Source organism: Asterias rubens, chromosome 4, assembly GCF_902459465.1.
Source record: "Asterias rubens chromosome 4, eAstRub1.3, whole genome shotgun sequence".
Taxonomy (NCBI): Eukaryota; Metazoa; Echinodermata; class Asteroidea; order Forcipulatida; family Asteriidae; genus Asterias; species Asterias rubens.
In genome coordinates this window covers 13423954-13450243 of record NC_047065.1, presented here as the reverse complement: position 1 = coordinate 13450243, position 26290 = coordinate 13423954, and the positions used below count along the sequence as shown (strand labels likewise).

Sequence of the window (26290 nt, the reverse complement as noted above, 5' to 3'; positions counted from 1 at the left end):
ACAGCAACTGTTCGTTGTTGTCAAGCGATTAAAAAAAACCCAATAGGCAACTGCTCATAAATTTAATGATCTGGCCCCGGAACATCATTCAAATTCGCAGCACCGTTCGCACAAATCTACTATTGTGTCTACTCTTCTAAATTGAATTCCGATGTCGCACGGCTAAAGATGAATTGAACCGAATCTAATGTTGTGCAAATTTACATAAAGTCAAGGTGGAATCAAAATGACGGTTTCAAATGTCATGCGCATCAATTAAAACTCTAATTTGTCCAGCTATCCATTCCGAGATGCAACAGCAATGTTGACAATCAAAATAGACTTGCTACATACAATTAATTTTGTCATTGACCACGTTTTGGCCAATTTGCCGAGGCGTTCTCGGTGAATTGCTGATATAAAAAAAAAAGTTAAAACTTACATATTTATTCTCTTTCTCGGCAACTTGAATATACTTCAAGGTCGCCCATTCTTGTAGACGTGTGGAGGCTGCACCTGTGGACGATATCGAAGCAAATGTCAAATTTCAGTTAAATTTTCATTTAAAGGCACTGGACACTACTATTGGTAATTACTCAAAAATAACTGTTCGCAAAAAACCTTACTAATTAATAAGAACCACTGGAGAGCTGTTGAGAGTATAAAACATTGTGAGAAACGGCTCCCTCGGAAATAACGTGTTTTTTTGAGAAAGAGGTAATTTCTCACTGACTTCAGCTGAAGCTTTTTATTATGCTTCTGAAAGCACACACATTTTATGCAATGAAGGTGTTTGTACTTTCATTATTCTCTTGCAACTTCGATGCAATTGAGCCCAACCTTTCACAGATTTATATTTAGATGCATATGTTTGGATACACCAAGTGAGAATACTGGGCTTTGACAATGGACCCTTCCCATGAAATAATGCTAATTACATTCACGCATGCGTACAGACCCTGTTGGTTGGCAAACACCATAGAGTTGTGCACATTGATCTCGATTATACTGAAGACAATGGAGATCAATGGTTGTGCACTAGGCAGACGCGCAATCGCGTCTGCGCCACGCAGCCATTAGCCCATAGATATATAATATAATAACTAGATCGGCCGCGCGTACATACGCGGGTTCTGGCATGGGGGCTGTCATTGCCTATCTCCCGTGTACATTTGCTGTGCGTTGCCGTCAGCACGTGACTTTTTGCCGTCAGCACGTGACATTTAACGCGTCAAAGGCCTATCTCTCGTGTTCATTTTTGCGCGTCGCCTTTCGAACGTAAAATTTTTACCGCGTCCATGGCGAACAATTTTATTTTCTACACAGGTAATGGCGCGTATGTACGCGCGGCCGATCTAGTTATTTAATTCTATATCTATGCATTAGCCGTGTACAAAACAGTGCGATTTTCCCTCATTTTTTGCCAATCAAAACGTTAGTGCGCACGCGCTATGTGCAATTTACATATTTTGCGGGAAGGGTCTCCAAAGGTGTCCAGTCAGTGCCTTTAACATTGAGACCGTGCAATAGAACACGCGTCAACCAGATAAACCATGCCATAGTAGGTCGGTAAAATTGGATTGGTGTTAAAGGGGCATACTGCCTTTTAACATCTCAACATGTAGCTGTTTGGAATTGCTCCTTATCCCTTGTAAGAGTTGTTCCTGCACAAAAACGCCCACAGTGTGTTTTAATTAGTGAGTAGTGATTCTTAAACATATAGTTTGCCTCTTAGAAATACAACCTACAGTCCTCCAATGATTTTGTGCGGAGTCCAAAATTTGGTTCAACATTTTATCAAACATTATACCTGTTATTATCATGAAAATACACCACCTCCCCCCCCAAAAAAAAAACAAAAAAAAAAAAACACCGAGTTTAAATGGATATTATGCGTATAATTACATTCTACAATTCAAATATCTTTCAAACCATACTCATGTCTAAATAAATCTTTGTACGGCCCAAAAAGCGCCCAAATCTGATGGCGATGCGCCCCTTTAAGGTCCCGGCCTCAGTTGCATGCACTGATACTGTTTGAAAAAGCATTTGTCAAGTGTTTTTAAATGCCCTTCGGTAAAGATAAAAGCACTATTCGGTTAAAAAATATTGGTTGCCAGTTGTCATGGATCCATGTCGTGCAGCTTGGAACCAGGTACAACACCTGAGGTCCTTGTGTAATCACGATTCAGGTGTTATGTTATGTACTTTTGAAATATTCCAGTGCATGTTGTTGGAAACCCAAAGGGGAGGGGCATTGGAAATGTTACCACTTTTATCCTTTAGCAAACTCTGCAGGCTTTGTATGTACATTGTATTGCCTAAATCTCATCTAATTTGTTTTTTTTATGGTATAAATTTAAAAAAAAAACATTTAAACGGGGGTGACCCATCCAGCACAGCTGATAATTTTGGGCCCTTTGAGACAGGAGAAAAAGATTACTAAGAATTCAAAAATGTGCCTATAAATACAAAGGGACAAACGGACAAATTAAAACACCCTAACAGCCAACCCCAACAAGATGGAGATTAACAATCTGGATCACTGAAACAACTATAGTGCTCCCTAATCCTCCCGAATGCAGATCATAAATTATTTACACAACAACGATTATTTTGTTGACTGCCAGCAAAAAGAACACACGACAATCTTTTCGCAACCCCTGTTACAAAAAGAGAAGACAACAACCTCAAGTTTCACAGTTTGTATGTGACAATACCGTTGGTTTCAGTTTTAACACCCACGTTTTTGCAGTACATCTGAGGCCCTTTTCGAAACCACGGTTTCGTCTCCAGATTCGGCTCAGGGTAGCTTGGCCCGCGTTTGTTTTGACAATTAATTGCGCATACTTTGCGTACACGCTCATGAGCTTCAGACATCGAGAGAATGGAGCCTGATGCCGAATCCAAACCGAAGCCGTGGTTTTTAAAAAGGCCTTTGCATTTTTACTCAGGAATTTCCGGAATTTAGGTGTAAGTTATGACACAAAATGGATGATTTCCCTTATGGACAGTGTAGTGTCTTGCCTGCCCGGAAACGACCCGGATTGCCACTTGGAAGGCTGCCTGACCAATGAGTTGACCGTTCGTATCTAGTTTATTGACGAGGTTTCTATCAAGAATCTAGAAGAAAAACAGGTCCTTAATGGATTTTGCTGCACGTGTATCAGCATGGCAGATCGAGAACCACTTTAAGCTCTGCAAGATGGTCAATACTTGAGCTAAGAAAAACACTCGCATGGATTTATACAACCAGCCCCAGTGGCCAAAATAGACCGCAATGCAACTAGGAAGCTGAGTAAACTTAACAGAAAAGTTGCAACCTTGGACGGCACGCCGCCGTAGTTTACACATGCCAAGTAACTAGGGGGTGGGGGGGGGGGCTGGTTGACACCATAGGTGTTGGCACATAATAGATACCCAAGGGATAATCAACATTCACATCAGAAGGTGTTTAAATAACACAATTGTAATAATGTTGGAAGAAATAAGTTTAAATAACGTTTGATTTTGTGACAACAAAATGGTGTCAATTTTAACATCTGAGTATTTGTAGTTTATTTGCAGTGCATGTATATAGCGACAAAACATTCCTTCAAAATCAGCGCGCAAATTGCTTGGAAATCCTTCGCGAGCCGATCATGCGCAACTGGGACGGCAACAGTTTATTCGCAATAACTAGAAGTTATTCCCGCGTTCGCAAACGCCATGGATGAAGCGTGGTCACCATGGTCACATAGGTCACCGTGGTCACCTTATGTCACCGTGGTCAGACTGCAGGAATTGCAATTACAAGGTTGTGGGTTCGAATCCCCCGGCTAACCGCTCATTTCATATGACTAGAATAAATATATATATCCGTCTAATTAATGAATCACAATTTCTTGATTTGTGTAATTCATAATCATATAGACGTTAAACCAATGTTTGTGAGAGAGATTGGCTATTGCCAGCTTGGTGTTTATATCCCTTGTGGGAGTTTGCCGAGTTCCCTTTGATGGGAAGATCATTCAAACAAACAAATTACGTATTCCCATCACACCAAAATCCTCCTGGTAAATGTTATGGTTTTGAAGTAATGGATTGGCCAATGTATAGGTGGTTACAGAGTTTGAATTTTCAGGGTCGTGATAAAAATACATGACAAAGTAGGCTACTTGCTGTATAACGGGAAAGATTCTAAGAAAATGTCATGTGTTCTGCGCTGTCATTTAGCCTTCAAAAAAGAATCTGCATGCTATTGGGGTTCAAACGTTAGGCTAACATTTTCCTGTGAGCAAAATCCTAAGGACTACATTGAAAAAAAAAATCACGTAAAAGCTCAACGGTATTTATTGAGTTGACTTGGTGTCAAATTCAGCAGATAAATATTTTCATATGAATTACTTCCCCGGACACCCAAGACTGGATCATTCGCATCATCAAAAGAAGCGCAACAAAAACATTTTTTTATTTTCTCTCGAGAAATCCTTGAGGAGAAGTTCGTGTTCTCGATACGCTTGACCATTTAATCTCGTTAGCCTCTTTCACCCATTAAAAGGGCTTGGTGTAGGTGTCTTTATTGACGGGTGTACATGGCAAAAAAAAAATGATTTCATATTATTTTCTACCTTTCGGAGACCGAGAACAACACAGAAAATAGAACGAAGAAGGTCTTCATTGGAAAATTCTGAAGGCCGTGCTCCATAAGGAATTTTGTGTGCAGCGTCTGTATAGGAGGTTCTTAAATGCACTGAACACGTTTGGTAAATATAGTTAAATACCAGTATGAGATTATCGGAGGTTCTGACCCTTAAAGGCACTGAACCCGTTGTGTAATTTATCAAAAGATAATTATTCTCACTTGGTGTATCCCAACATCTACATACATTTTTTTTTGAGTAATTGTTTGTAACGATTTATATGTTTAAAAAAAGTAGATAAAGTTGTTTTGGGGTGACTCCGCCCACCCCCTTTTGTGACGTCAATCGATCTAACATCGAACACACGTACGTGTAAGTACATGCAAGTCCTAGTCGTAAGTTTGTACGTTTCGAGAAAAAAAAATTACTTGCAATCTTTCGGCAATGTCGACTAGTATTGCTGCTTGATGCAGCAAAACAACTAACGATGTGGTCAGTTTGCAAAGTGGTCCGGTCCGACGTCTTTTCCAGCGCTGTGCAGCAAACTCTTCAAGCCGTCGTGCTTTGAGAATCCAAAAATACACCACAAATTTTGACATGACGAGAAAAGGTATTTTCTAAAACATGACGCCATCCCAACAAGTTTTCCAGCTAGTACGCGATGTAAATGCGTTAACAAAAATATTCCTATCGTGATACGAATAGGGCGCAAGTGGAAGGCGTTTTATGTTACAGGTGTAATTAGGTTCGGGGGACACGACTCGTGTTCTAATTATGGTCTTGACAGATTAATATATGTTCCCTGGACACCCACATCAGAGAAAAAAGCAGTTTGGCAATTTAAACGCAAGTGCTTCACTGATTTGCAAAAAAAAAACACCCAGTAGGCCTACATATTGAAATGGGCTTGTTTTATAGACGCTTCCATGGGGCTTGGCCGAGTCCAATTTGTCACACGGTCCCTTGTGTCCGTAAGAGTGAACTCACCCCAATGTTTCATTAAAGGTCAAAAACAAATTCAGCAGAAGTGGCCCACATAAAGTTGTAACCATTTTCAAAGGTAAGAAACAGTTCTTCGGCCTGAGCTCATTGGCTTCTCGCAGTTTTTTTTAAAAGGTTGTGTGTACGTTCATTCCAAACCATAGTCCACATAAGATACAGGTAATTGGGAAAAAAAAAATACATGGTGGCATTTTTTGAGACACATTAAAAAACAAAGTTATTTCGCGCCTTTTTTCCTTTAAAAGATGCGATTCGACAATTTAATTCTTTTTGTGTGTTTCGGACATTTATTTCAAGAAATTGTAGTTGTTACTATTGAAATACTTCTCAAGAAGTTTGCTCCTGGTTTAAGTCTCTTATTTTTTTTATTTTTTTTATATTTTATTTTTTCAAAGTGAGCGTTTTCTACTGAAGACGAGCAGAGTATAATATGTTCGAAACGTCTGGAGACCAAACCGGCTCTTTTCACAGCTTAAAGACAGTGGACACTATTGTTAATTGTAAAAGACCAGTCTTCTCACTTAGTGTATCTAAACAAATAATGCATAAAATAACAAACCTGTGAAAATTTGAGCTCAATTGGTCGTCGAAGTTTTGAGATAAGAATGAAGTAAAAACACCCTTGTCACACGAAGTTGTGTGCTTTCAGATGCTTGATTTCGAGACCTCAATTTTAATTCTAAACTTGAGGTCTCAAAATCAAATTACTTCTGTCTCGAAAACTACGTCACTTCAGAAGGAGCCGTTTCTCACAATGCTTTATACTATCAACCTCTCCCCATTACTCGATAACAAGTAAGGTTTTGTGCTAATAATTACTTTGAGTAATTACCAATAGTGTCCACTGCCTTTAAGGAAATGTACACCTACAAATAATTGTTAGCATGAAAACCTACCTGATAATAAGCAATGGAGAGCTGTTGATGTTATACAAAATTGTGACAGAGAAGTAATTTTCCACTAAAACGTTTGAATTTGATTTCGAGTCCTAAGAATTAGATTTTGAGGTCTCGAAATCAAGCATCTGAAAGCACACAACTTCTTGTGACAAGGGTGATTTTTCTTCCATTATGATCGCGTAACTTCGACGACCAATTGAGTTCAAATTACTTTGTGCATAATGTTGAGATACACAGACTTAGCGGGCAAGTCTTTTACAATGACCAGTAGTGTCCATTTTTTTTTAAAGGGGAGCAAATTCATAAAAGAAATACTTTCAATGGGGACGTATATAATTGATATCTCTTCGACACGGATGGGATATCAGGAAGGTTTATGGTTTTATACAAGGAGTTCATTGTTACACTTTTCTATCACATAGTATAATAAACATCAATATTTTATAAAAGCTATACTCGAAAGTCATCAATCATAAAACATAATTATGTTAGTTTCGAGAAGCAACGAGACATTGTGTACTTTATTTTATTTGTACTTTGTTCACCTGTGGCAAGTACAGATGGTTGAGTTAATATTGATCGGAACATTAACAAACGAACGTTACGGTCCTCCTGCACAATATAATAAGTATTGCAAGCCCACGGCACTTAAAGCCATTGGACCCTTTCGGTACAGAAAAAAAAAGAAAAAAAGTTTACAAATAATTTACAGGGTTTACAGAAGGTAATGGTGAAAGACTTCTCTTGAAATATTAGTCCATGAAATGCTTTACTTTTTGAGAAAACAGTAAAACAATATAAATTCTCGTTAGCGAGAATTACGGATTTATTTTAAACACATGTCATGACACGGCGAAACGCGCGGAAACAAGAGTGGGTTTTCCCGTTATTTTCTCCCGACTCCGATGACCGATTGAGCCTAAATTTTCACAGGTTTGTTGTTTTATATATAAGTTGTGATACACGAAGTGTGGGACTTGGACAATACTGTTTACCGAAAGTGTATAATGGCTTTAAAGGCACTGGACACGTTTGGTAATAAAAGACCAGTATTCTTACTTGGTGTTACCCAACATAATTATGCATGATACATCTGCGAAAATTTTGACCCAATTGGCAATATAAGTTGCAAGAGAATAGTGAAAGAAAAAAACACCCTTGTTTGCACAAAATAATTTACTTGGTAAACGAGCAAACATGGAGAGCTGTTGATATAAAACAATGTGAGAAACTGCTCCCTAAAAGGGTAGTTTTTCGAGAAAAACTTGAGATACACCAAGTGAGAAGACTGGTCTTTGACAATTACCAATATATTGTCCAGTGTCTTTAAGGGGAAAATGCTGTCCACATGTTTTTTGTGTTATTTCAATCCCATTCTCGTTTTCAAACAAACACACGTGGGTGACTATAACAAAACTGTGACATTTCATCCGATAGTGTGGTTAAGCAAAGTCAACGAAGAAAGGGTGCATGGTCGTGTTCAATCAGGCCTTAATTTGATTGCGGTAATCAAATTACGCACCCGTGATACATGGGTCTACAAACAAAATGCCCGTTCCCCGACTGGGCAGTTTTGAATAAAGACAGGCCACTTTCTATAATAACCAATGTATGAGTCTTACAATCGTCAACGTTGTGAAAATGAGCTCAAAGGCAGTGGACACTATTGGTAGTTACTCAAACACATTATCAGCATAAAACCTTATTTGGTGACGAGTAATGGGGAGAGGTGGGTGGTATAAAACATTGTTAGAAACGGCTCCCTCTAAAGTGACGTAGTTTTCAAGAAAGAAGTCATTTTCCACGAATTTGATTTCGAGACCTCAAGTTTAGAATTCGAGGTCTCGAAATCAAGCATCTGAAAGCACACAACTTCGCGTGACAAGGGTATTTTTTTTATTTCATTCACATCTCGCAACTTCAACGACCGATTGAGCTAAAATTTTCACAGGTTTGTTATTTTACGCATTATGTTTAGATACACCAAGTAGAAGACTGGTCTTTGACAATTACCAATAGTGTCCACTGTCTTAAAAAAAAAAAATAGAAATAAAATAAAAACAAACAACACTAACTTCTGTTATATGCGCCTTTAAAGGCACTGGGTATCTATCGGTAACTACCAAAGATTGAATAGCGCTGTATACGCTATTTGGTTATTACTCTAAATGAGTACTTACTCGGTAACGAGCAATGGAGAGCTGTTGATAATATTATAGGCATAGGAAAGCACACACATTGGTTCAACATGGGTGTTTTTTTTGTTTTTCTTTCATTATTCTCCTGCGATTTCGACGACCAATCGAGTCAAAATTTTCACAGATTTGTTACTTTATGCGTGTGTTCGGATACACCAATTGAGAATACTTGACAACTACCAAAGTTGTCCAGGGACTTAAAAAAAAACGCACAATATGTCAACAAGTCCCAAACACAAGCACATCTATGTTGAGTCTCAGAATCTACTGTCATTGTATAGTTTTCTACAAATCAGTGTCATTCACCGAGGAATACCAGATGTCAGGTATCTGTGGTATTTCATCCAACTGTCATTATTACCATTTTAATAAGAGTGATCCGATGAAATGCGTTGACCAGAGAGAATGCGTGTATGTTATGGTTCCCGTGATGGTGAGAAAAGTGCAAAATGAAATACAAAACAACAAAATTAAAAAGGGTTTGAAGATACAGGCCTGTATACTGCGATTTTGAAAGGGCAAGGGCACCAAGGTTGTTTCTTTTTCTTGGTAAAAGAGCATCCTATATGAAGAAATTGTACATTTCTACTGGGGCATTTCAAGGACACCAAGGCAATGATGGTCAGGGGCATAGAGGCATTCCCCTCCGTTGCCTCCGTGAAGAATCAGGCCTGAAGATACCTACGGAAACAAAGCACCATACGAGAGAGTTAGTTTGGTGACCTATCAACCATGGTACTTTCTCCTTCAAATATTTGGATCTGAACAAAAGTTCAGGCCTGCAGCCTTTCTCATGTACGAATCTGAAAGCACACCGAATTTGTGCATCAATGGTGTTTTTTCTTTCACTATCTTCTTGCAACTTCAGTGGCCATGTTATTTTCTGCTTATTAAATGTTGGGATACACCTAGTGCAAATACTGGTCTTTGACAATTACCAAAGGTGCCCAGTGCATTTATTACGTGAAACTGGTTAATGGTTTATTACATTTAAAGACAATGAACACTATTGGTAATTGTCAAAGACCAGTCTACTCACTTGGTGTATCTCAACATATGCATAAAATAACAAACCTGTGAAACTTTCAGCTCAATCGGTCATCGAAGTTGCGAAATAATAATGAAAGAAAAACACTCTTGTCACGCGAAGTTGTGTGCTTTCGTATGCTTGGTTTCGAGACCTCAAGAAAATTACTTCTTCCTCGAAAACTACATTACTTCACAGGGAGCCACTTCTCACAATGTTTTATACACCCAACCTCTCCAAATACGGTTTGTAAGGTTTGAAGATAATGATAGTGGAAAGCTTCCCTTCAAAATATTACTTACTGAGGTGCTGTAGTTTTTGAGAAATTAGTAAAACAATGTCATAAAAATACGTTTGTAAATGCTTAAAATAATTTTCGTCTCATGAGACGAAAATTGTTTTCATGACATTGTTTTACTCATTTCCAAAAAACTACAGCACCTCAGCACAAAATATTTTCAGGGAAGCTTTCTACTATCATCATCTTCAAACTGTGTAAGTTTAGTGTAAATCTGTGGACATTGTGTTTTTTGTCCTACAAAAGTTACATACACCCTTTAACACACAGACATCAAAATACAAAGTGCAAAAAACAAACCCGAACAGGCACGCGACCTACTAAACTGGGACCCATTTATCACATATTTGTGAAATGAGGCCACAGACAATTGGCAACTGATTAATTTTACGTGATACGCGAAAAGTAGACAAGTTATCATTCAGTGACAATTTCTCTTTTAAAGATAGACGTCACAGTTTTCCAAAAAATATGGAAACCAGAATGGTAATTGATAAAAACATCTTTGAAGGCTAACTGATAATGGGGTTCATACATGGAACCATTTATGTGATATTTGTATTTAAAATGGAGTCAAATTGGAATTTTTTTTTAAAACGCTAACAAAAAAAAGCAAACAGCGGACTTTGGTTACAGCCAATGACAATTAGGCCTACATGCTGGAAACTGTGCATGGGTTTTCACTAGCTTCCCCTGCATGACTCACACAACAGGTTAATCCACAATTTTCACAATTTGTTATTTGTTGGTTGATCACACAAAACATGAACACTGCTTGCGAATACTTGTCAGCTCCACAACTCATTTAACACCATCTTTAACACTTTCACATTGAGGTGAAATTTCAGAAGGATATTAACCATTCCAATCTTGTCCCGTCCCTTGAGGTGGGGATAGGAAGACGTCATCAAATGCCCTGGGGTTCATCTCAGAGCAATAACCCTCGCCACGAAGGCGTCCCGCCCCCCCCCCCACCCCGAAAAGAAAGAGAGAGAGAGAGGGAAAACAAATCTCGTTGCGCTAAAGTGAGAATAGTTTCAAGAGGAATTCAAACATCTTCCGGTGAGTGTTTTTCTTGAGGGGAGCGTTCGAGAGTAACTTCCTCCCGGGACTTGTTATGCCTTCCCATCACATGAAACGCGAACCCTGAAGTCAAAGTGGTCCTCAAAACCGTGACGTGACCACAGAGTGCAAGGTGACACAGGTCAACCGTATGAGGGACGATCACCAAACCTCGTCACCGTTAGGCACACATTAGAATGTAAAAAAAAAAACCAAAAACGCTAAATGTAATTCAATCGATTTGAGGCACAATCTTGCCACTCCGTGGGATAAGGAGGTTTTCAGTTCACATTTTGTCTCCGACATTACACGTCACTTTGGAGCAGACCAATCATAACACAGATTTGGAAAGCTAACGTTTAAGCACGTTTATCCAATGAAATAATTGTATCAAATGAAATCAATGGGCACGTAAGACCACAAGCCTGTCTCCATCCTTGTGGATAAAGACAGGAACCCAGTCTAATCTGAATAATTGTTGAAGATGATCTCGCTCGGGAAAACTCTTGGGGGCGCGCTGTATTGCGACTTGCAATGGGAATTTCTCTCGACAGCGAAACGCTTATCTGATAGTTGCATGGAGGCTACACTTATGTGTGTGATTTCATATTCACTACCTCATGGAGATCGAGAACAAAACAGAAAAGGGAAAACAATTAAGGTCTCCACTGGGGAATTCTAAGGACTTGGGTGCTCCACAATGAATTTTGTATACAAAGTCTTATGGAGGTCCTTAACTACAAGGACAAAGGAAAGAACAAAATATGCCTCCACATGGCCTGGATGTATAAAACATAGAATGTGTTTGCTAAAGTGGACTTGGTTAATATGAAGAAAACCTCAACTGCGTTTACAGCAACGATCTTTGTTCTTTTTCCCCAGTTTCTTTCTTAATACAGGTTCCCGTCGCCCTTGTCGCTGGCCCGACAGCATCGGGTTCGTGTTCTGAGTTCTACCTCTCCAGCGGGGAGCAGTATTTCTTCGCCTTCGAGACGGCCTCCCTGTACTGCATCCCTTTAGCCATCATTATCTTCTGCTACGCCACGATGGGCCGAAAGATGCTAGCCGCGGGGCCACGGAGCAGCATACGGCGCAGGCGCAGTGTGAACAGTATCCTCTTCGTCATCATCCTGTACGTCCTCTGCTGGTTGCCGGTCCACGTTGTTCACCTCTGGATGGCCTTTGACCCCGAGGTCGAACCGACTGACGCGCTCTACACCGAACTGCACACCGCCGCCAACGTCCTGTTGTTTATGAACAGCAGCGTGAACCCGTTTGTGTACACCCTTGGGGGGCCTTCATACCGGAGGCACATTAAAACGCTGGCGATATCAATCGTCAAATGCAGGTTCAACCAACCGGACCCTCGTCGCCAGCAGAGTATATCAAGAAGAAGTGGAGCTGAGAGATCGTCTGATGCATATGTTGTGAACAACAGACCGAAACCATCACCTGCACCCTCAACAAATGAACCGGTAGAACCAGGGAGTATACAATGTTCTTCAACGTGGCTATGAGCTCACTTGTACACATAGGATAGTGACACTACAAATCTTTCATTTTTTTGCACTGATATCTTTTGTATCCACTTATTACGGAAACCACTTGAGGCCTATGGTATGAACAGGCGACAAAACTTTCGAGCTGAACTGCTTTGCACCACACACAGGCACGTACACTTCGATTTTGAAAGGGCAAGAGGGCACCAGTGCATTTTCTCCTCGGTAAGGGCCGGTCATACGAGGAAATTGTGTGTTTCAACTGGAACATTTTTAGGGCACCAAGGCAATTACCAGGGAGCATGGAGGCAATCGCCTTCGTTGCCTCCGTGAAGTACTATCAGGTCTGTTCACCCTCTTGCACGTATGCACTAGAGCCTACAGTCTGACTGGGACATTCACCTCTCGTTTGCTAAAGGGCAGGGCACCAAGGCGTGTTCGTTGCACTTGGCTCCGTGACCACTCTCTTGCATGTATGCACTAAATGCCTATAGTCTGACTGAGACATCCACTTCTCGTGTTTGAAAGGGCAAGGGCGCCAAGGCATGTTCGTTGCCTCTGTGAAGTATCACGGCTGACTACCCTCTTGCCATTTATATGCACAAAGGCCTATATAGTCTGACTTGAGACATCCACCTCTCGCACGGGCGTTTTCGAAGTTAAGCTCTTAACAATGTAATCATACGGGAAGTAAAAACATGGTGCACTGGGACACTTTCACGGTTGCAGACGTTAAATTGACCACATGATATCGAGAAATTGGTTTTCTCAAGGAGCTCTTATGGTAACGTCTGATTGCACTAGATCAAATTACCAGCATCTTACTTAGAAACCTTGGGGTATATATAACCTATATGATGGATAATAATAATAGCAACGCCACGAGGCAAGACTAGGCACGCGAAACACGTTAGTTTTACATCAAACTTACAGAAAGAGACTTTGATACACGTTGTATTTTCGCACTGATATTAACATTGTGTTCACAGAAGTGACGTAAACAAGTGACGTTGGTTATATAATAAGTACGGACGACAGGGTTTTGGAGAAGTTTGAAATTACTGTAAAATAATTATTTAATCTGGTTATTGACTCTTTTATAATCAAGTTCGGTATGAAGATGACAACACATACAGTGATCAATTTTTTACGTAAAACTTTTTCGACCACACAGTATTAATTTTTTTAACATATAGTACACACGAAAGACTGTGGAAGTCTTTTTCAGGCAAAACAAATAAAACAAGGGAAGAGGAAAAGGAAGCTATTCCATACATAGGGAACATGTTCTAAATTTACGGGTTACTATTCCGTACGTACCAATTCGCACGTATTAATGTTTTTGTCACTATACACGTTTACGTATTAAAAAATACACTGTCATAAAAAAAACGAAAAGACACGCACACTAGTGAATATACGTATGTACGATTTAGTAATAATTATTTATGTACGTAAAATCTTCTTTTTGTTATGTGCACTTCAGAAAAATATTCTCTTCAACACTTGTAAAAACACCGTGTCGACGTGTATGTAAGCCCATAATTTTATAGTGTTTAAAAACCCTTTCTTGGGTGATGTACTTCTTTTGTTTTAAAGGCAGTGGACACTATTGGTAATTACTCAAAATGATTATTGGCATAAAACCTTGGGGGAGCGGTTGATAATATAAACATTGTGTGAAACGGTTCCCTCTGAAGTGCCATAGGTTTCGAGAAAGAAGTAATTTTCCACGAATTTGATTTTGAGACCTCAGATTTAGAACTTGAGGTCTCGAAATCAAGCATCTAATCGCACACAACTTTGTGTGACAAGGGTTATTTTTCTTTCATTCAACTTCGATGACCGATTGAGCTCAAATTTTTACAGGTTTGTTATTTTGATGCATATGTTGAGATACACCAACTGTGAAGGCTAGTCTTTGACAATTACCAATAGTGTCCACTGCCTTTCAGGTCCACACTTCAGTTCATATAGTTGCCATCCCTCGGATTGACACATTGTATTCAAACGCACAAATTAAATTGGGACTTCTTAAAAAGGTCCGATAAAAATGCACTTCAGCATTATTACGATTTGAGGCATTGCATGGTGAGGTTTCAAGAATTATTATATATTATGTAAAATAATATTATTAACAGCTGTATATGTCATGTGATATATGTAACAGGGATAGTGTGTGAGTTACTTCAAATTTTAAACTAGTTAATTGTTACACTCCTAACAATGGGAGACTTTGGGACGCTATGTGGCAGCAGACTTACCGGGTAAATTTCCATTGTTTACGTAGTCCTGACCGTGCGCACATGATCGAGAACAATGGATTTTACCTGATAATATAAAAACAGTATTTATAAAGCGCCAAATTGCCAAAGGATACAAGGCGCTGAGAAGGAAAGAAGAGGGAAAAAGACAGTCTGCTGCCACCAAGCGTCCCAAAAGTCTCCCATTGTTTGATAAGTTCAGATAAACAAATTATATTTATAACTATAAACAGTTTACTTTTAACAGCTGTATATGTCATGTGATATATGTAACAGGGATAGTGTGTGAGTTACTTCAAATTTTAAACTAGTTAATTGTTACACTCCTAACAATGGGAGACTTTGGGACGCCATGTGGCAGCAGACTTACCAGGTAAATTTCCATTGTTTACGTAGTCCTGACCGTGCGCACATGATCGAGAACAATGGATTTTACCTGATAATATAAAAACAGTATTTATAAAGCGCCAAATTGCCAAAGGATACAAGGCGCTGAGAAGGAAAGAAGAGGGAAAAAGACAGTCTGCTGCCACCAAGCGTCCCAAAAGTCTCCCATTGTTTGATAAGTTCAGATAAACAAATTATATTTATAACTATAAACAGTTTACTTTTGTCAAATATTTATTGCACCTTGAATTATTTGTGATTTGGATTTAAAATTGTTTAAATACTGTGAGTAATATCGTGAGAGCGTGGATGAGTAAATTTGTATTGGTATAAACACTCAGTTCGTGATGTCACATAGACCAAGTGACATGCGATATCACATTTGCAATAGAACAACAGGGCCTGTGGTGGATTTCACAAAGATTTAGGACTAGTCTTTTCTCGAGTTAGGACGAGTAACGAATTAATCTTAAGGTCTGCATGCTTCAGTGGAGGGTTGGGACTCTTCCTAAGTCATAAGATTAATCATAAGTTAGGAAGAGTTTTGTGAACTCGACGGCTGTGGTGGATTTCACAAAGAGTTAGGACTAGTCTTATCACGAGTTAGGACAAGTTACTCGTCCTAACTTAAGACTATCCATGCAATTTGTATATCTCCTAGGACTATTCCTAAGTTAGGACTAGTCCTAACTCTTTGTGAAATCGACCCCTGGTTTCCTTAGGGCCTTGTCACACGAGGCAACTTTCACAGGCAACCTGGAGGCAACTAAATGCACGGACTACTTTGACAACACATGGGTCATTTTTCAAACAATGATCCCCAAGAAAAAAAATGTGTAAAATTCAAATGTGAATGCCTTTTCTTCATAGAGATTGCTTGGAACGGATTGCCTGTAAATTGGCTCGTGTGACTTGGGCCTTAGACTTGATTCAAGTCCCGTTCTCGTGTAATTAAATGGGCCATAAGCATGGCGGCAATTACGAAACAAGCCGTATGTAGCAGTACGCGCTCGGTTGGGGGTACGGTTGGGGAATGCAGAGCATCACAAAACAATTCTGACGATGACACGTGTCTGGACTTGAATCAAAGCTAGGTTTCCCTGCAATGTTTTTTTTTAAAGCAGCCCAATATTATTACATAGGATGAAGATAGATGAAGAGATAAATTCCTTAAAGTTTGTGGAGCAATTGCACAGTGGAGATTGCATCTGGGTTTAATTAACTATGGTGTGTATTAAGGGGCACATTAAAATCTAGTTCACCTGTTATTTTGCTTAACTTTTGAATTTATGTGAAAGTGATGACCAAAAATGCAAAAGGTTTCACATACAGTGTACTGTTATCTTGCCTGCCAGAAAGTCAATGGAATGCACAAGAATATTTTTGGGAAACAAAGGTTTTAACATTTAATTTTGTTTTTTTAAATTGTACAGTGCTTTTACACACCGGTGTCGTACACTGCTTTCACACACTTGGTGGGGTAGAACTTGAAGGAAAAACCCCACCAATAAGCCTTTTTGAGATATGGCGGACACAGTGCTACACCATTAAATGTTTGGGTAAATTTGTGTGTATACACCCAAACCAAACAGTACACTCCTATCACGTCCGCCATACCTCAAAAGGGCTTCGTGTTTGTATCCATGTGACGATTAAATGTAATAATTATATAATATTGGATGGCTTTGAGGGGGATAAAGGAATATATTGCACGAGCTATGACAATATTGCACTCGTCTTTGACTCGTGCAATATTGTCATAGCTCGTGCAATATATTCTTGTATCCCCCGAAAAAATCAATCCAATATTATTATTATTATTTATATCAGGCTGAGGACTTGATCAAAGCAACACTATTTTGGCTCACCTGATTCCAGATTTTCAATTCAATTTTATTATGTTTTGTTTCTATTTCAATGCTATTGAAAATCTTGAATGCGTCATACTGTGGGCCATTTCACTGTGCGTTTTTATATATAACTTTATAACTCCCTTTGCAAGTATTCTGCCTGCTCATTGGTTTAGAGCGCGTCACATGACATGTCTTAGTTTTGCTAGACGACGGCCGTGTGATAGTGCGTCGGTTTGCCATGCGCTAGTCCGAAGACTAGCACACGGCGTGCAGTACCCAGACGTCCGTTGGGTGTACGAGGATGATAAATTAATAGTCTGTAACCATTTCGGATTGCACGACACTACATGCAGCACAGTAAAAGTGTTTGCAATCTGTATTCGCGTCGTCCGTGGATTGTAGCATTCAGGTCTGTAACTTAATAATAATAGTACAGTATTCAGATTGAAATGTTTGGGGTGTTATAAAACAAACATTGACTGCTTTTATTAGTGCAATGGTTAAAAACTATGACTCCCTCGGTGATCCCCGTAGCGGTCTATTTTCCCTCGGCTTCGCCTTGGGAAAATAGAACGCTCCGGGGATCACCTCGGGAGTCATAGTTTTAACCATAGCACTCGAAGCAGTCAATATTTGTATACTATGCTGTGCGTTATGCAGTAAAAGTGCGCATTTTAGGCGACGCGGCGTTAATACACGTAAATCTAACTTACCCATAGAGCTATATATATTGCTCTATGAACTTACCCAACATGGTGAGCGTTGCATCAGTCGCCGCGTGTGATGCGCGTGCAAGTGTTAAAATGCCCGGATGGAGCAATATTGAAGCAATATTGCTCCATCCGGGAACTTTTACTGACACAGCGTTCAATACGCTGATATATTTTTGCCTCTGGAAGCCTGATATAAATAATAATAACTAATATAGGTGAGACGACAAGATTGTCATGGGGGTAATAAAGGTGATTTTGAAGAAAAAAAATATGAACATGTCAACAAAATACAAAATTGTGTAACCTTTAAAAAAAAAATAGACTTTCTTGTTGAACTCATTTATTAACATTTTCAGCAAATTTCAGGACCAAACACGTAATAGTTTAGTTTTTACACTGAGTGTCGTGCCCGATAAATCACTAAGATTTGCAAATTATGTTTTCTGGTTTCATAAAAAGTGACTTATTTGATTCTCCACTTTATCAAACTGAGATGCGTTGATATTACGGTAGCTCGGATACTCTATTCAGTCTCTGATTAACGGGGAAGTCCAGTCTGGAATGGCGAGGAAGGAATTGGTGCCAAGATCTCGGCTGAGTTATTACCTTGACATTTCATTAGGCCTATAAAGCTTTGCTCAAGGCAGTCGAATTATCACTCCAAAAAAAAAACCGCCGCTCTGTACAAAACCTACCCGGATACACTGTGCGTAACACATATCGCACGACACGACGGCCCATACACATCCGCATGCGTCGGCCGTTAGGCCGCGGCATGCGGTTAGTGGTACGAGTGCGGATGACTTGTGCACAGTAATCGTACGATGTGACAGTGTGTATACGGGTAGGTCGTGCGGTGTGATTACACGCACCACGCACAGTGTATACCGGTGGGATTACAAAGGCGTCTTTTTCGGAGTGAATAATGCGACTGCCTTGAGCAAGGATTAGACCTATACAGAAAACTACCAAGCTGTTATAAAGGGTACAAGTTGAATTTTATTTCAAAGCGTCCAAAACCCGTACCTACGCTTCACTATACGGATATTACGCACATTTTGTTTAACCAATTTTGTACAACTTTGTCAGCGAGGAACAGATGATTGCTTAGCACGGAAAAGAAAAGTAAAACAAACGTTCGTACGTACGCGTTTGTGAGGTGAACGTACGCGGTCGGGGAAACAAACTTAACCATGACGTTAAAACAGCTTTGTAGAAAACCACTTTTAATTAAAACAACAATTTTAATGTAAATTTCGGGCACACCATTGAGCTTTCGTGGGATTGTACAAAACATGTTATTTATAAAGAGTATACACCGAGGGAAGGTTTTTAACAAGCTACTAATGGTAAAGAGGTCTGATTGATTTGATATTCGTCGTTGTAATATCAATTTCTTATAGATATTGCATTGTCCTCTGAACATCACAGACAAATTATAATTAACTAATTTGAAACACGCACTCGTTAAAATATATGATAAATGAGATTGTTATCATGTGTTCGTTTCGAAATGGAATCGGTATTTGATGATTTGTTTTTTTAATTTCCTGTGACGGATCTTATTTAAACGAGAGCCTGTTCGAATGGAAGATTCATGAAAGTCAACACCACGACGTCATTTAGAAAAGAAGAAGGAAACAAAGAAAAAGAAAAAAGAAGGAACGCAATATTTTCCAATGATTCAAAATGAGGTGCAAGTTGTATACGTGTCGCCTCGCCCTTTCATGTTATACTATTTAAAGGCAGTGGACACTATTGGTAATTACTTAAATTAGTTATGAGCATAAACCCTTACTTGGTAACGATTAACGGAGAGCTGTTACTACATTGTGAGAAACGGTTCCCTCTGAAGTAATGTAGTTTTCAAGAAAGAAGTAATTTTTCACGAATTTGATTTCGAGACCTCAGAATTAAATTTTGAGGTCTAAAAATCAAGCATCTGAAAGCACCGGCTTCGTGTGACAGTGGTGTTTGTTTCTTTCATTATTTTTTCGCAACTTCGACGCCCAATTGAGCTCAAATTTTCACAGGTTTGTTGTTTTAAGCAAAAATATGTTGAGAAAACTATGGCACTTCAGAGGGAGCCGTTCTCACAATGTTTTATACTATCAACCTCTCCCTATACTCGCTACCAAGTAAGGTTTTATGCTTATAATTATTTTGAGTAATTACCAATAGTGTCCATGCCACTGCCTTTAAATGGTCATTTTTATACAAACATTGTTGTTGCAAAATAGTAACCCGACTTCTACATTTTGAATGCTCAGTGTGTCTTCTTCTACACCATTGGTAATTACTCAAAGTAGTTGGTAGCATAAAAACGTACTCGGTAATAACGAGCAATGGAGAGCTGTTGATAGTTTTAATGTGAAAAACAGCTCCCTTATAAGTAACGTATAGTTTTTGAGAAGGAGGTAGTTTCTCACTCAAATATTAAAAGGCTTCAACCCTTTTTAGGTATCTGACAGCACACAAGTTTGTGCAACAAGGGTGTTTTTTCCTTTCATTGTTCTCCTGAAACTTCGATGACCAAATGAGTCAAAATTTTCACACATTTGTTTATGCATATGTTGGGACACCAAGTGATAATACTCGTTCTTGACAAACGTGTCCAGTGCCTTCAAAGGCACTGGAAACTAGTGGTTATCACTCCAAAAATAATTTTTGACATAACAACTTCATTGGTTAACGAGCAACGGAGAGCTGTTGATAGTATAAAACATCACAGATTTGTTATTGTATTTGCATGTGTTGGGATACACAAAGTGAGAATACTCGTCTTTGACAATTACCAAACGTGTCCAGTGCCTTTAAAGACAGTGGACACTATTGGTAAATGTCAAAGACCAGTCTTCTCACTTAGTGTATCTCAACATATGCATAAAATGCAAACCTGTGAAAAATTGAGCTCAATCGGTCGTAGAAGTTGTGTGATAATAATGAAAAAAAAACTATTGTCACACGGTGTTGGGTGCTTTCTGATGCTTGATTTCGAGACCTCAAGTTCTAAACTTGAGGTCTCGAAATCAAATTCGTGGAAAATTACTTCTTTCTCGAAAACTACGTCACTTCAGAGGGAGCTGTTTCTCACAATGTTTTATACTACCAACCTCTCCCAACTACTCGTAGTCAAGAAAGGTTTTATGATGATAATTATTTTGAGTGATAACCAAACGTGTCCAGTGCCTTTAAATGTAAACGAGCGCTTATCATTCCGACCTACATCGAGTGCTGGCTCGCTCGTACAACCGGTTGATATTTATTTCTCTCTTGTCAACTTTTGTTGTTGTAACAATCGATCAAACTTGAAAACAATCAAGACTCTTATAGGAGCATTCGAGAAAACCTTTTTCGTTACCCGTGTCACACAGAATACTCAACAACCATCAACAAGAGTTTGATCGTAACTATGCATTGTATTTAAAGGAACGCGTTGCCTTGGAGCGGGCGATTTGGTCTATGGAAATCGTGTGTAACTGTTTGTTATTTAATGCATTATGGTTAAACAGATGTAAATTACAAAATCCACACAAATATGCTTCGAAATTGCGTGGTTCTCCGTTTACGTCGAAAACTAAAACGGCACGTTTTTTTGTGGAGTTAAAGTTTTGACTCCAGACAATGGTCGACCGTGTTATAGTCCGCAAAGTAAAAGGAAAACCGTGCAGTTTCGAGGCATACTTATGCATCATTGTATTCTACTTTTAAAACTACTTTTCTAACCATATGCATTTTAGAACAAACGGTTTCAAGCGCTTTTCATACACCAACTTCCCCGATCAAAGGGAACGTGTCCCTTATATATAAAATAACAAACCTGTGAAAATTTAGGCCCAATCGGTCACGGAGTCGGGAGAAAATAACGGGGAAAACCGCACGTTTCGCCGTGTCATGACATGTGTTTAAAATAAATCCGTAATTCTCGCTATCGAGAATTGATATTGTTTTAATGTTTTCTCAAAAAGTAAAGCATTTCATGGAATAATATTTCTAGAGAAGTATTTCACCACTACCTTCTGTAAATTATTTGTAAATCTGTGAATTTTTTTTGTCCTGTACCGAAAGGGTCCAATGGCTTTAAAGAAAGACATGGACACTTTACCAATGTTCCCTTGCGTGCACACACTAATTGATTGTGTTGAAGGATATATTTAGCAGGTAATAGGCCGTGAAAGTTTGAATATGTTTCTCCGGGTTCTTGCGACAGGAAAAACTTCCGACAATTACCAACGTACTTGAATTGACAACACCCGCACAGTTTTTAATCATTTTTCAATTTGCTGTACTGTGCCCACGCTCCCCTGCAACCTTTAACACATTATGTTTTTGATGAAAATGTTCAAATACCTCTTTCTCAAAAACTACATTGCTTCAGAGGGAGCCGTTTACCACAATGCTTTAAACTATCAACAGCTCTCCATTGCTCGTTAACCAAGTAAGATTGTTATTTTGAGTAATTACCAATAGTGTCCAGGGGTCGATTTCACAAAGAGTTGGGACTAGAGTTAGTCCTAAGTTAGAATGAGTAACTCGTACAACACTTTCGGTAAACAGTATTGTCCAATAATGCCCACACTTCGTGTATCACAACTTAAATATAAAATAACAAACCTGTAAAATTTTTGGCTCAATCAGTCATCGGAGTCGGGAGAAAATAACGGGAAATCCCACCTTTGTTTCCGCACGTTTCGCCGTGTCATGACATGTGTTTAAACTGAATCCGTAATTCTCGATATCGAGAATTGATAATATTGTTTTAATGTTTTCTGAAAAAGTAAAGCATTTTATGTAATAACATTTCAAGAGAAGTCTTTCACTATTACCTTCTGTAAACCCTGTACTTTTTTGTAAATCAGTGAACTTTTTTTTCTGTTCCGAAAGTGTCCAATGGCTTTAACGTCTATTCATGATTACTCTATATCGTGCAAACGTATACATGAATATCACACAAAGTGTCTTTTTCTTGCTCTGTCTTTATCGTTGTCTACAGAGACTTATTACAGCGGGTCTATAAATTTTCACCACAGTGTCAGCTGAATTTTTGTAAAAACAGAACATCGAGTTTAATGTAATATTATGATACGTTATCTGGAGTGAATATAATAAATGTTTATTTTCAATATTGAGAAGAGGTGAATGTGTGTTTACTACTCATTTAGGAATTACAATCTGTGCCTTTTAATCTTTGGTTTTGTTTGCCATAAGGCTTCTTTAAAGGCAGTGGAGACTATTGGTAATTACTCAAAATAGTGGTTAGCATAAAACATTACTTGGTAACGAGTAATGGGGAGCTGTTGATAGTATATAACATTGCGAGAAACGACTCCCTCTGAAGTAACAAATATTTCGAGTAAGAAGTAATTTTCCACGAGTTTGATTTCGAGACCTCAGAATTAGATTTTGAGGTCTCAAAAATAAAGCATCTGAAAGCACACAACTTCGTGTGACGAGTGAGTTTTTTCTTTCATTATTATCTCGCAACTTCGACCAATATTGAGGTAAAAGTTTCACAGGTTTGTTATTTTATGCATATGTTGAGAAACACCTTTGACAATTACCAATAGTGTCCAGTGTCTTTAAATTTGTTTTAATTTTGTTTTGCGCTTTGTCGCAAGAAATGTACAGTTCGTGAGCAGACCTGTTTTTTTTTGTCGGCAATTCACTTCAGACAGAAGTTAAGACCTAGTAGAACACTACTTCGGACTTACCCTTTTAAACCTCTGGACGTAAACTATCTTTAACTTCATGTAGTATATTTCACAACAAGTGGTGAGAATTGTGGATGTGAGCGACAAAGATCGCACAGTGTTCAAAGTTTGCTCCCAAACTGTCCTGCGCAAAAGACGTTTAAAACTGTGTTTAAAATCATGCAAGATAAAAAGGTTTGCTACATAATTTTTTTTTTTAAATGGCACACCGCGAAAACTTCAAAATGGCCATACTTTGTGAAGAACTTTCGGAATTGTTATCTCCAGCAATAACTTTTAAAAACCACAGAATTCTCTTCGACCGACAGGGGTCAGAACGAAACTCGTTTTCAATCCATATTTTTATTAACTCCGTAGATGCATTTTTATGTATGATTGCATTTTGATTTGTTGAGACAATCACCGTTTCGAAATTAAACAGTGGAACGCAAACTTAATTACAAAACTGCGTGCTATGCTCTCTGCAAATTGACTATATTATTATTTTGCTATGCCCCTTCTATCTTTCATTTGATGATTTGACAATTTCCAGAAGTACAGTGGCTTTGATTAAAGAATGGTCGGGCCCTTTGGAATTTGAAATAGCCACATGCTTTATGCAATCACAATAACGTAAAGCTACTGCCCTGTGATGAAATATTCTTGTCACGAGTCCCTGTGTGAACATTCAGGGCTCTGATACTTCACGAAGGCAGGCGACTGCCTCCATATAACCCCTTTGTTATTGTCTGTGTGCCTTTGAAATGCTCCAGTAGAGAAAACAAGTTTTAGTGCCCTTACCCTTTCAAAAACGAAGCATACAAGCGTGTACTTTTATGGATCTGTTTTGAGGAGCTTTGACGAATTTGGGCTTTAAAGTTGGTCCTGTTTTGACTCGGAAATGGGGGATTGCCTCATGAATTCAATCTCCACTTTGGAAAAATGGGGGGGGGGTAATTAGCAAACATTCCAAACTGCTGACCTGGAAAAATTTGAAGAGATATTTGAAGTCTAATTGTCTGAAAATATATCTGATTGGCTTTCAAGAGGCTGAGATTTAATTTGTTTAATTAGCATTTTAACATTGGTAGTATGGGAGTTTAAGTGCGGATGCAGCCAGAGCCAGAGCTGTGTATTGCCCAGAGACAGAGCTAAATACGTCTCTCTGCCCAGAGCACTTGTGTGGCGCCCTCAAGAGCGATGCACACGATTGTTGCCGATTTGCGTCAATGGCGCGATAATGTAAACTAGCTCAAAAAGACCCACACATTTAGCCGAGCCGCACGGTTCACTCAATCATTCCTGCAAGCATCTTGGTTCCATATCTTGAACAAAATAAAATCAAAAGAATGCTTTAATTTACCAAATAGATGACTCCATCTTTTGTACTTTTATGGATCTGTTTGTCTGTTATTTAAAAAAAAATTATTATTACTATTATTATTATTTTTTTTAGAGAACAAACATATTTTTGACCATTATTTCGGGGGTATTTCTTTTACATTATGCAAGTCAGCTGTGTTGATTTTTTGCTTATTACCTCAGTAAAAAACACCCCCGAAAATGTGTTCCCCCACAAAACAAAACTTTTGATTTGCTGCCAGTATTCGCGAAGCACCTTTAAACGCAAAACAAACTGTATCAACTTAAATGGAAAAGTGAAATGGGGGGGGGGGCACACATTATCTCCTGCAACAAAGGAGCCGCACAGCGACGTAGCTGGGGGTTGGGGGGGGGGGCGGGGGCACAAACATTTCAAGAACCTGCCCCCACAATCTGTTGGTGTTCCCTCAAAGAATGGTGAACCACAAAACATTTATGCGCTAAGGTTAATATTTTTGTTAGACCCAAATTGACCTTCGAATAATAACTTGTTGGGGTTCATGCAATCAGTATTTATTGTGTATTTATAAAAACCAGGGGTGAGAGTCATTACTAACGGAAAAATCTGAAACTTTGATACCGTTAACCACCCCCCCCCCCCGGGATAATAGATTCCAAGGAGCTTATCGAAACATTATCCAAAGCACTAGAGACGTAGACCACTGAACAGGATTTCTTTGTTTGTGGAAAAAAATAGTGTCTGATCTTCTTCACCAGGCCGAATTCAGCCAAAAGTCTGAACAGTCAATCTCATCCCTGAAAAACCTGTCACAACCTTGGGATTCTGTGTTTAAACTTTTGAGGAGCTTTGACGAACTTGGGCTTTAAAATTGGTCCTATTTGACTCGGAAATGGGGGATTGCCTCATGAATTCAATTTCCACTTTGGAAAAATTGGGGGGGGGGGGGGGTAATTAGCAAACATTCCAAACTGCTGACCTGGAAAAATTTGAAGAGATATCTAAAGTCTAATTGTCTGAAAAATATATCTGATTGGCTTTCAAGAGGCTGAGATTTAATTTGTTTAATTAGCATTTTAACATTGGTAGTATGGGAGTTTAAGTGCGGTTGAGCCAGAGCCAGAGCTGTGCATTGCCCACAGACAGAGCTAAATACGTCTCTCTGCCCAGAGCACTTGTGTGGCGCCCTCAAGAGCGATGCACACGATTGTTGCCGATTTGCGTCAATGGCGCGATAATGTAAACTAGCACAAAAAGAACCACACAAGTAGCCGAGCCACATGTTTCTTTGATCATTCCTACAAGCATCTTGGTTCCATTTCTTTGACAAAACAAACCCCAATTAATGTCTTCAACTTACCAAAATAGATGACTTCATCTTTTGCAGAAGAAAATTTAGTACATGGTAATTAGAAGCCTGGCAACGTGTGTGTGAATGTTAGGCATCCACATGCA

General features: G+C 39.0%; 1 protein-coding gene and 1 long non-coding RNA gene across 3 annotated transcripts in view; one reads left to right on the top strand and one right to left on the bottom strand.

The window, feature by feature from the left end:
* The window catches only part of LOC117288783 (G-protein coupled receptor 54-like), a 35899-nt gene extending 21670 nt beyond the window's left edge, over positions 1–14229 (top strand). Inside the window, exon 3 of the mRNA XM_033769619.1 lies at positions 11970–14229. Coding sequence (XP_033625510.1) covers positions 11970–12604 — 635 coding nt within the window. The 3' untranslated portion in view covers positions 12605–14229. The remainder of the gene's footprint in view (positions 1–11969) is intronic.
* Positions 424–26290, bottom strand: LOC117288784. 2 transcript variants are annotated; one of them, XR_004518908.1, is made up of 3 exons: positions 26196–26290; positions 23515–23638; positions 424–495 (listed from the first exon to the last, which is right to left on the bottom strand). It is a non-coding gene; the product is annotated as an uncharacterized LOC117288784 (long non-coding RNA). The 2 variants fall into 2 exon arrangements; XR_004518909.1 differs by lacking the exon at positions 424–495 and adding an exon at positions 9360–9381.